Source organism: Panulirus ornatus, chromosome 2 (assembly GCF_036320965.1).
Source record: "Panulirus ornatus isolate Po-2019 chromosome 2, ASM3632096v1, whole genome shotgun sequence".
NCBI lineage: Eukaryota > Metazoa > Arthropoda > Malacostraca > Decapoda > Palinuridae > Panulirus > Panulirus ornatus.
Window position 1 is genome coordinate 30,200,768 of NC_092225.1, and position 12,440 is coordinate 30,213,207.

The 12,440-nt window shown below is 41.1% G+C and overlaps 1 protein-coding gene across 11 annotated transcripts in view; it reads left to right on the forward strand.

Moving 5' to 3' along the window:
* LOC139755543 (uncharacterized) overlaps positions 1-12,440 on the forward strand; it is a 118,139-nt gene that overhangs the window by 84,683 nt on the left and 21,016 nt on the right. For 7 of the 11 annotated variants that reach the window (XM_071673966.1, XM_071674005.1, XM_071674014.1 and 4 more), the window contains 3 exons: positions 2,270-2,686; positions 9,796-9,969; positions 12,026-12,167. In XM_071673966.1, coding sequence (XP_071530067.1) covers positions 2,270-2,686; positions 9,796-9,969; positions 12,026-12,167 — 733 coding nt within the window. Of the gene's footprint in view, positions 1-1,312; positions 1,562-2,269; positions 2,687-9,795; positions 9,970-12,025; positions 12,168-12,440 lie in introns of all 11 variants that reach the window. The other 4 variants (XM_071674050.1, XM_071674059.1, XM_071674025.1 and 1 more) reach the window with 3 other exon arrangements.

A 12,440-nucleotide genomic window follows, 5' to 3' on the forward strand; every position in this document is an offset into this window, starting at 1 on the left:
GGGGCCTTATCTTGCAGGAGGGTGAAAGGATCTGCATGTCAGAAGTGGAAGGAACAAGGGGTAGGAGGAGACCAAGCATGAGATGGAATGGTGGAATGAAGGAAGCTGCTGGGTACTGAGCTTACAGAAAGGTGAGGGGTATGCATGATTGAAATGAGTTGGATGATTTTGGTATATGGAGGGCAACATGTCATTTGGCTGAATCAGGGCTTTGGAAATGGTCACAGAGTGATATAGGTTTAGTTTGATTGTAGGTGACAGTTTCAGAGTATTATGCATGATATTGAGAGTGAATGTGTGCAAATGAAGCCACTGTTTGTACATTTGTGGTACTTTTCTGCTTAGGCAGGAGAAACAACAAGGTAGAAAAAGTAGAAAAACTTGGTGAATAGTGTTCAATTCTGAGAACCTGATGAAATTAATGGAGAAAATTTCAGGCTCATTAAGTGATGGGGGTTTCTTTAGCAGCAGAGAATCCATCTTGTACTGTACTAAGTGTAAACTCAGACAGGGATTACCCCACCTTGTTTTATCCAGTAGGTAACTGGATTTAATTATTTGCTGGTGGAGATGGGGTTTATGGTGGTGCTATTTCTAGTAGGGAGTTTTTTTTTTTTTAAGATGATTCTCAAGATTCTGATTTCTGAATGGCAGATGGATGCCCTCCTTATTTTTTTACCTCACTTTCATTGGTTATCTACTGCGGTTAGCTAGTTCAGGGCTCATATTTCTAAAATCCTACGTTTGTCGTAATCCAGAAAAAGGTCTTCTTGATCTAAAGCTACAGTTGTATCTTCTGTATACTTTTATGCATATGGCATTTCACCATGTATTTTACTCCACAATTTAATCTTTTAACTTGTGACTACTGTATTTGTTTTTTCTTCTGGGGGATTAATTCATGGATGCTGTTGAAAATTATTCTGCTCATGTGATGAATCTTTTTTGATAGCTTCATACATCTTTATTTATATTTGCTGTGCATTTGCTGACAAGATGTTTGTTTTTATTATATCTGTGAGCAGTATCCAGGTATTAGCAGATATCTTTGGAAATACTGCAGATTTTCTAATCAGTATATTCTCTACTTTTGAGTATTCTTTATTGTTAAACTTTACTGATATAATATGTGCTTTTACTCTTCACAAGGCCCATTATTACAAAGGTAATTGAAATTTCAGTAAAGAGACAAGCTTATCCTAAAGCCCATAATATTGCTGCAGCTAGTTATATAGATTAATTAGAAGCTAAGTGCTGTAGAGGTGGAGGTAGGTGACCTGTAGCTATGACTGCTTTGTCCTGTGGATCTTAGGGAAACAATGACCTCAAGAGAGTGGACGAGAAGTTGGAGAAAGAGGACCAAGTGGGGAGCAGAGATGAACCCTCAGTCCAGCATACGAAGTTGGATAGTAAGACCAAGAGGGTATCCTTCAAACCCCAGGCAAGTCAGAAGGATGAAAAAGAAAGCTGGACTGACAACGAACAGAAAATTAGTTCATCTGGTGCCACCAGTAGTTCTGGTCCTCAAGTTCAGAGTGGTACTAACCTTGCTAGACCCCATGTTAGTATGGCATCAATCCATAAGCATTTAGATCAAATTAAACTTTCAGTTGACACAAGGCATCACATCCCTGGTAGAGTCGCCAACATAGAAATGATGGCCACACTGCCTGCTAATCATCCTAACCGTATTTTATCCCCTTCTTGCATTCCGCGCACATTTCCTTCATCCAAGCTTCCTCGTTTCCAAAGATTAAGAATTCCTTCAACCCCATTGGTTTTTGGTGGGTCCTTTCCTATTGATGATCCCATATCTGCACGCCAGTTAGGGTCTGGTGGCATTTGCAAGGCTAAAACTACTGTTTCCACCCCACTTACTTATCAAGTTGATACTGTTTGCTGTCAAGCCCCCAACCTCTGTGATGAACATGCCAGGTTAGGGCGAGACACAGATATTGCCAGAGTTGAAGCACGCTTGCAAACTGCTCGGAATGACATTGATGAGGATGAATCTCCAAGTCTGTCTTGCTCTCAATTAGCATCTGTTGCATCATCACCAAACATTGCTTGCTCTATGCTCACCCATGATTTTCATCCTTTTGAGTCACATTCCCTTAATCCTGTCAGTCACCAAAAATGCTTGTGTGATCATAGTGCTGAACCACCTTCACCGTACCAGGCTGTTATCACCTATCCTGTTAACCATAACATAGAAGATGGCCTCATTGCACTTATAACTGATGATGATGATGACAATTATGACTACCAGGATGAGGAATATGATGAGGTGGGAGAAATATATGACTATGAAGATGGTGAGGAAATTGGGGTTCAAGAGCCTGACTATGAGGCCAGCTTCCAGTTACGTCACCGTCACCAAGCCTCTCTGGTGAGCATCAGAGATTCCTCCGACATCACAAGTTCAATTCCTTCATCTCCACCATCGTCGTTATCGTCGTCATCATTGCAACCATCACATTCACCCAAGCCAAACAAGAATGCACAGAATGAAAAGCCTTTGTTGATGGGATTTTCTCCTCTGGCATGTTCTGTGGGACCAGCAGCTTCTGCTTCATCCACCGTATTATCCACTCTTCCTCCTATGTTACAACCACCTACTCATCATTCATCACAAATGTCGAGTCCACCTCCTCCACTGCTGGGCCCTAACAGTCACATGACTCAGGTACTAATGGGCCCTGTGCACGAGAAATTTACCCTGATTGTCATTTTGTTTGTTGTGGCTTAGTTTGTATATGATTGTTTTGTGCAGTAGTATATTTTACATATATATATATATTTTTTTTTCACACACATTCACCATTTCCTGCATTAGCGAGGTAGCGTTAAGAACAGAGGACTGAGCCTAAGAGGGAAAATTCTCACTTGGCTTCCTTCTCTGTTCCTTCTTTTGGAAAAGTAATAATTGGAGGGAAGGATTACCAGCCCCCACTCCCTCCCCTTTTAGTTGCCTTTTACAACATGCAGGGAATATTTTATTTTTTTTTTGCCACTGTCTCTCACGTTTGCGAGGTAGTGCAAGGAAACAGACGAAAGAAATGGCCCAACCCACCCCCATACACATGTATATACACACACGTCCACACACGCAAATATACATACCTATACATCTCAATGTTTTTTTTAATTTTCCAAAAGAAGGAACAGAGAAGGGGGCCAGGTGAGGATATTCCCTCAAAGGCCCAGTCCTCTGTTCTTAACGCTACCTCGCTATCGCGGGAAATGGCGAATAGTATGAAAAAAAAACAAAAAAACATCTCAATGTACACATATATATACACACACAGACACATACATATATACCCATGCACACAATTCACACTGTCTGCCTTTATTCATTCCCATCGCCACCTCGCCACACATGGAATACCATCCCCCTCCCCCCTCATGTGTGCGGGGTAGAATAGGAAAAGACAACAAAGGCCTCATTCGTTCACACTCAGTCTCTAGCTGTCATGCAATAATGCCCGAAACCACAGCTCCCTTTCCACATCCAGGCCCCACACAGCTTTCCATGGTTTACCCCAGACGCTTCACATGCCCTGATTCAATCCACTGACAGCACGTCAACCCTGGTATACCACATCGATCCAATTCACTCTATTCCTTGCCCGCCTTTCACCCTCCTGCATGTTCAGGCCCCGATCACTCAAAATCTTTTTCACTCCATCTTTCCACCTCCAATTTGGTCTCCCACTTCTCCTCGTTCCCTCCACCTCCGACACATATATCCTCTTGGTCAAACTTTCCTCACTCATTCTCTCCATGTGCCCAAACCATTTCAAAACACCCTCTTCTGCTCTCTCAACCACGCTCTTTTTATTTCCACACATCTCTCTTACCCTTACATTACTTACTCGATCAAACCACCTCACATCACACATTGTCCTCAAACATCTCATTTCCAGCACATCCACCCTCCTGCACACAACTCTATCCATAGCCCATGCCTCACAACCATACAACATTGTTGGAACCACTATTCCTTCAAACATACCCATTTTTGCTTTCCAAGATAATGTTCTCGACTTCCACACATTCTTCAAGGCTCCCAGGATTTTCACTCCCTCCCCCACCCTATGATTCACTTCCGCTTCCATGGTTCCATCCGCTGCCAGATCCACTCCCAGATATCTAAAACACTTTACTTCCTCCAGTTTTTCTCCATTCAAACTTACCTCCCAATTGACTTGACCCTCAACCCTATTGTACCTAATAACCTTGCTCTTATTCACATTTACCCTTAACTTTCTTCTTTCACACACTACCAAACTCAGTCACCAGCTTCTGCAGTTTCTCACATGAATCAGCCACCAGCTCTGTATCATCAGCGAACAACAACTGACTCACTTCCCAAGCTCTCTCATCCACAACAGACTTCATTCTTGCCCCTCATTCCAAACCTCTTGCATTCACCTCCCTAACAACCCCATCCATAAACAAATTAAACAACCATGGAGACATCACACACCCCTGCCACAAACCTACATTCACTGAGAACCAATCACTTTCCTCTCTTCCTACACGTACACATGCCTTACATCCTCGATAAAAACTTTTCACTGCTTCAAACAACTTGCCACCCACACCATATATTCTTAATACCTTCCACAGAGCATCTCTATCAACTCTATCATATGCCTTCTCCAGATCCATAAATGCTACATACAAATCCATTTGTTTTTCTAAGTATTTCTCACATACATTCTTCAAAGCAAACACCTGATCCACACATCCTCTACCACTTCTGAAACTACACTGATCTTCCCCAATCTGATGCTCTGTACATGCCTTCACCCTCTCAATCAATACCCTCCCATATAATTTACCAGGAATACTCAACAAACTTATACCTTTGTAATTTGAGCACTCACTCTTATCCTCTTTGCCTTTGTACAGTGGCACTATGCAAGCATTCCGCCAATCCTCAGGCACCTCACCATGAGTCATACATACATTAAATAACCTTACCAACCAGTCAACAATACAGTCACCCCCTTTTTTAATAAAATTCCACTGCAATACCATCCAAACCTGCTGCCTTGCCGGCTTTCATATTCCGCAAAGCTTTTACTACCTCTTCTCTGTTTACCAAATCATTTTCCCCAACCCTCTCACTTTGCACACCACCTCGACCAAGACATCCTATATCTGCCACTCTATCATCAAACACATTCAACAAACCTTCAAAATACTCACTCCATCTCCTTCTCACATCACCACTACTTGTTATCACCTCCCCATTAGCGCCCTTCACTGAAGTTCCCATTTGCTCCCTTGTCTTACGCACTTTATTTACCTCCTTCCAGAACATCTTTTTATTCTCCCTAAAATTTAATGATACTCTCTCACCCCAACTCTCATTTGCCCTCTTTTTCACCTCTTGCACCTTTCTCTTGACCTCCTGTCTCTTTCTTTTATACATCTCCCACTCAGTTGCATTTTTTCCCTGCAAAAATCGTCCAAATGCCTCTCTCTTCTCTTTCACTAATAATCTTACTTCTTCATCCCACCACTCATTACCCTTTCTAGTCAACCCACCTCCCACGCTTCTCATGCCACAAGCATCTTTTGCGCAATCCATCACTGATTCCCTAAATACATCCCATTCCTCCCCCACTCCCCTTACTTCCGTTGTTCTCACCTTTTTCCATTCTGTACTCAGTCTCTCCTGGTACTACCTCACACAAGTCTCCTTCCCAAGCTCACTCACTCTCACCATATATATATTATATATTTTTTTTTTCATACTATTTGCCATTTCTCGCATTAGCGAGGTAGCGTTAAGAACAGAGGACTGGGTCTTTGAGGGAATGTATATATATATATATATATATATATATATATATATATATATATATATATATATATTATTATCATTATTATTATTATTATTATACTTAATCGCTGTCTCCCATGTTAGTGAGGTAGTGCAAGGAAACAGATGAAGAGTGGCCCAACTCACCCACATACACATGTATATACATAAATGCCCACACATGCACATATACATACATATACATACACAGACATATACATATATTTACATGTGCATATTCATACTTGCTGCCTTCATCCATTCCCATCACCACCCCGCAACACATGAAATAGCATCCCCCCACCCCCCCACGAGGTAGTGCTCGGAAAAGACAAAAAGGCCATATTTGTTTACACTCAGTCTCTAGCTGTCATGTGTAATGCACCGAAACCACAGCTTTCTTTGCATATCCAGGCCCCACAGATCTTTCCATGGTTTACCCTAGACGCTTCACATGCCCTGGTTCAATCCATTGACAGCACATCAACCCCGGTATACCACATTGTTCCAGTTCACTCTATTCCTTGCATGCCTTTCACCAGCATGCCCAACACTAACCTCTGTGGATATTACATTGCCTACCATTCCACTTGGCTCAATATTATTATTATACTTAATTGCTGTTTCCCATGTCAGCGAGGTAGCACCAGGAAACAGACGAAGAATGACCCATCCACTCATATGCACACATATTTGCATAAATGCCTACACATGCACATATACATACATGTACATATCAACATACACATACATTTCCATACAGACATATATATATACATATATACACATGTACATATTCATATTTGCTTGCCTTCATCCATTCTTGGTGCAATCCCTCCCCACAGGAAACAGCATTGCTACCCCTTACTTCAGCAAGGTAGTGCCAGGAAAACAGACAAAAAAGGCCGCATTCGTTCACACACAGTCTCTAGCTGTCATGTATAATGCAACGAAACCACAGCTCCCTGTCCACATCCCAGAGGATTGGGGAGAAATGATACTTCCCTTGTCCTCCCTGTGTTTCATAGAAGGAGACTAGATGGGGAGAGAGTAGGGGGGTGCTGGAAATCCTCCCCTCCCTTTTTTTACTTTAACAAAAGAAGGAACCCGGAAGGGGGCCAAGTGAGGATATTTCCTCAAAGGTTCAGTCATCTGTTCTTGATGCTTCCTTGCTAATGTGGGAAATGGCAAATATGTATGAAAAAAGAACATATATATTATCCTTTAGGATATGGGAGAAAGAATACTTCCCACATCTTCCCTGCAAGTCGTAGAAGGCAACTAATGGGGGTGGGAGGGGGGGGGGGGCTGGAAATCCTCCCATCTTGATTTACTTTTCCAAAAGAAGAAACAGAGTAAGGGGCCAAATGAGGATTTTCCCTCAAGGGCTCAGTTATCCATTCTTGATGCTACCTTGCTAATATGGGAAATGGCAGATATGTATGAAAAAATGATCTTACCTTCGTGCTCTAGTGTCTCCTTTTTTTGGGGTTCCTGCAGTGTGCATGAATCCAGCCATATCAAGTAGGCAGGTCCACATGTCAGGAAATTTCTTGATGTCACATTTGTATATGTTTGGGATGAGCACAGGATGGTTAAGGATTATATATTCACTCTTTGTGGAAGTTGCATCATAGTGACGAGGGGTTTCGTGGTATGTTAGATTGGTGTTTATAGTGCTGGAGAGAAGGTGGTGTCCAGAGGATGGATAGAGTGGGTGACTCTTACATGTATGTGAAGTTTATTTTCAGATTGGTGTATGGTGAAGGGATGTTTGAGACTGGGTTGAGTGTCTTCTGTTCATTATTAGGTGTGGGACTTATAGGGAGAAATTTGGATTGTTTTTCTTTCTATACCCTTGTGGTTTGTTCTTTTTGCTGGTGGGAGATGTTGATGAAATGTAAGACTGCATGATCTAGGGATGAGAAATCATCTGTACTGAAGGTTTGGAGCTTTATGTCTTTGTACTTTGTGAAGGCTGGCCAGTCTGCTTCCCCATGGTTTATTCTATTTGGGAGTTGTGTTAATTGGGTGGACTAGACGGATTGTTATCAGAATAGGCAAGTGATCAGAAGATAGCGTGTGTAGCATGTTCCAGCTTGTTCTTATGTGTAGTGCTGGTGAGCAGAATTTGATGTCTGATGGGTTTGGCTCCCATTAGGTGTTGGTTGAGAGTCTGGTTGTGTGGCTTCATAGGCTGAGGATTTTGAGAGGTTGCTGTTGGTGTATGGTAGTTCACCTCAAGGATTATAGGTGTGTGTGTTAAGCCAAGTGGAATGGTAGGCACTGTAATATCCAGAGAGGTTGGTGTTGGCTCTGTTGGTGAGAGTCTTATGTTGGGGAGTGTATCTTTGAGGGCATGTGGAAGAGTGAGGTATGAAGATGTTGATTATGTTGTAGTGGGTGCCATGAAATTTTATTTTTATGGATTGGTTTTTAGGGTGTTGCTTTTATTTGTGAGCTAGTTTGTAAAATCACTGGTGTTTGAGAAAGTTTTGGTTCAGCAGATGAGTGTTATGAGTCTTACCCAATGTCTTTTTGTTTGTCAATTCTTACAGTTGTGTGGTTGTAGAAATGTGGAGGGTTAATTCTAGGTGTAAGGCTGGTCTCTTGGATGAGGACTATGTGAATGTTGTGTTCTCTGAGTTAGTTGAGTATTTCTGTCTCTACTCCTGATGCTGTTAGCATTGGGTTGCACGATGTTAAGTTTGTCATAGGGGTGCTTTTGGAGTAGAATGATGTGTGTGTGAAGGTTGAGAATGCACATTCTTTGATGTAGTTTTATGGACATTGTCTGGGTTGATGGGGTTTTTGATGGTTTTTTTGGGGGAATTGTCTGTGGTTACTACACTTCTAGTGTTCTCATTGGGTCTCTAATGGATGAGTGATGTGCACCGGAGTTTATACCTTTGAGTGTGGATGGAGCATCTGAAGAAGACTCGCTTTTTATTAGGCATTAGGCACTGTGGGCAGAGGTGTTCTGGTGGTCCAGGGTTAATGTCACCGACCTATATGAGTATTTAAGAGATGACTAGGCTATCATCTTTCAATAGCAAAAAAGTGTGAGGTAAAATGTATGAGTATAATGTATGGTCTAGGACAGTCACTAGGAATAGTTGGAGGTTGTGCTCTATGCACGAGTATGGATTTGTGACCCCTTGAGGCAGGAAGGCATTGTAGAGTGTGGCTCCTGTCAGCAGCATTCCATTCCTCTTGAATGTAGTCTGGAAGCTGCTGCAAATGGAACCTCTCTGGTCGTCTCCTGGCTTGCAGTGCTGCTGCTTGCTGTCTAGTATCATTAGCAAATATATATATATATATATATATATATATATATATATATATATATATATATATATATATATATATATATATATATTTTCTTTTTTCCATATATATTTGCCATTTCCCGCATTAGTGAGGTAGTGTGAAGAACAGAGCACTGAGCCTTAGAGGTGATACACACACACACACACACACACACACACACACACACACACACACACACACACACACACACTTATTGCTTCAGTCTTACACAGTGTATTTGCATGGTTAAAGGCCATGCCTCTGTATTATTCTTTACAATTGTGTTTTACAATTGCTATAGAGTATTTTAATTTTTTTCTGTTTTGATGTATTTTTTGTTTTCTTTTTTGCTTGTAGCATGTGTATATAGGACTAGATATTGCATTAGAAACAAAATGTTTGTGATATTGTTAATGTAAATTTACATACTGTCAAATGAATTTGGCCTAGTAACTTTTGTATATTTTTAATTAGAAAATAGTCTATGAAAGTGATAGTTTTTACTCAGATAATAATGTCATTCAGAATTGACACCATCATCATGTGAAAAAATTAGATTGCTGTAAGTTAAACAGAAAATTGTCATGGTTAGATTATTTAGATACATTTTCTAGATATATTACTAAATTATTATTCTTTGGTTACAGAATGTAAATAATACCACTGATACCTCAGCCACTGATAAGCCAGATGAAGGTAACAAGAAAAATGGTAAAGATTTAGATAAGTCTGAAGATAAGGGTGGAGGATGGTCAATTACCTCTCTCTTTGGATGGAAGAAGTCCAAGCAGGCAGTGCTTCCAGATGATAAAAACCCCTCTGTAAGTATTAGGAATGTGTACACCTATCTCACTATATCTATGATGCCTGTTCCCTATGGGAACTCCCTCAAGGGATTGGCCATGGCAAAAGAGTCTGTATAACTGGTGAACTCCAGTGTACACTTCATGCTTTACTATAAGGTTTCAGGTTGTGTAAATTGATTTATTTTTGCATTCTTTTTATAGATACAGCTTTTGACATTAAAAGAAAAAAAATTTGTTTTCATATGTTTGCCATTTCCTGTGTGAGTGAGGTAGCATCAAGAACAGATGACTGATCCTTCGAGGAAGAAAACCTCCTCTTTGCTCTAGTCCATGTTTTGGAAAGTAATACAGGAGGGTAGGATTTCCAGCCCCCTGCTCCTGTCCCTCTTAGTCATCTTCTATGACATGTAGGGAATACATGGGCAGCATTATTTCTTTCCTATCCCAAGGGATAAAAAGAAAAAAGATAAAACCTTAATAAGCTTACCTTTCATTTTATAATATGTTCCTTATGCTCTCTACTGTCCCTATCCCATATTTTTTTTTGACACTTGATTTTAGCTTGGTGGAAATAATGATGCCCATGGTTGACATGACTTTTTTGTTCTTATTTTTAATTTTCTTGTAAGAAATCTGATATATGACTTTTTTTTTTTTTTTTTTTTTTTTTTTTTTTTTTTTTTATACTTTGTCGCTGTCTCCCGCGTTTGCGAGGTAGCGCAAGGAAACAGACGAAAGAAATGGCCCAACCCCCCCCCCCATACACATGTACATACACACGTCCAGACACGCAAATATACATACCTACACAGCTTTCCATGGTTTACCCCAGACGCTTCACATGCCTTGCTTCAATCCACTGACAGCACGTCAACCCCTGTATACCACATGACTCCAATTCACTCTATTTCTTGCCCTCCTTTCACCCTCCTGCATGTTCAGGCCCCGATCACACAAAATCTTTTTCACTCCATCTTTCCACCTCCAATTTGGTCTCCCTCTTCTCCTCGTTCCCTCCACCTCCGACACATATATCCTCTTGGTCAATCTCTCCTCACTCATTCTCTCCATGTGCCCAAACCATTTCAAAACACCCTCTTCTGCTCTCTCGACCACGCTCTTTTTATTTCCACACATCTCTCTTACCCTTACGTTACTTACTCGATCAAACCACCTCACACCACACATTGTCCTCAAACATCTCATTTCCAGCACATCCATCCTCCTGCGCACATCTCTATCCATAGCCCACGCCTCGCAACCATACAGCATTGTTGGAACCACTATTCCCTCAAACATACCCATTTTTGATTTCCGAGACAATGTTCTCGACTTCCACACATTTTTCAAGGCTCCCAAAATTTTCGCCCCCTCCCCCACCCTATGATCCACTTCCGCTTCCATGGTTCCATCCGCTGACAGATCCACTCCCAGATATCTAAAACACTTCACTTCCTCCAGTTTTTCTCCATTCAAACTCACCTCCCAATTGACTTGACCCTCACCCCTACTGTACCTAATAACCTTGCTCTTATTCACATTTACTCTCAACTTTCTTCTTCCACACACTTTACCAAACTCAGTCACCAGCTTCTGCAGTTTCTCACATGAATCAGCCACCAGCGCTGTATCATCAGCGAACAACAATTGACTCACTTCCCAAGCTCTCTCATCCCCAACAGACTTCATACTTGCCCCTCTTTCCAGGACTCTTGCATTTACCTCCTTTACAACCCCATCCATAAGCAAATTAAACAACCATGGAGACATCACACACCCCTGCCGCAAACCTACATTCACTGAGAACCAATCACTTTCCTCTCTTCCTACACGTACACATGCCTTACATCCTCGATAAAAACTTTTCACTGCTTCTAACAACTTGCCTCCCACACCATATATTCTTAATACCTTATATATAATATTTCTCTTTCTTGTGTAGAGTCTCATTTGTTTCTAGAGTATTTTGTATTGCTACCCTCTCTTCAACAGAAGTTTTGTTATCCTGAATACAGGTAGATGTTCAGTTATGAATAAGATTGGTTTCATTTTGTATGTTGTGTATTTTCAGATTATATGGGATGATGAGAAAAAAAGATGGGTGAACCAGGATGGTGGTGATGAAGTAGCTTCCCCTCCACCACCACCTCCTAAGAGTGCCATTGGTGGTCCAGGGGCTCCACCTTTCACGATGATAAGAGGAGGACCTAGAAGTAAGTGCAGAATCTTCATTCAGAGGATGGAATATGATAGTCTGAAATGCCTTACTGATGATACTTGTGAATTGAGTCAAGACTCGCATTTGGTAATGATTCTTATCTGATAATCATGAAAGGAATCTCCATTTGAATTTCATGCAAGATGCTCAAACATCCCCTTCCATCTAATATGGTGTTGCTGTCTTTCTTTTTGTTCTGCAAATATTATTTCTGCTACCAGTCTCATAAGCTGTCTTTGTGAGCCCTAGTTACTAGGGCTGGGACCTG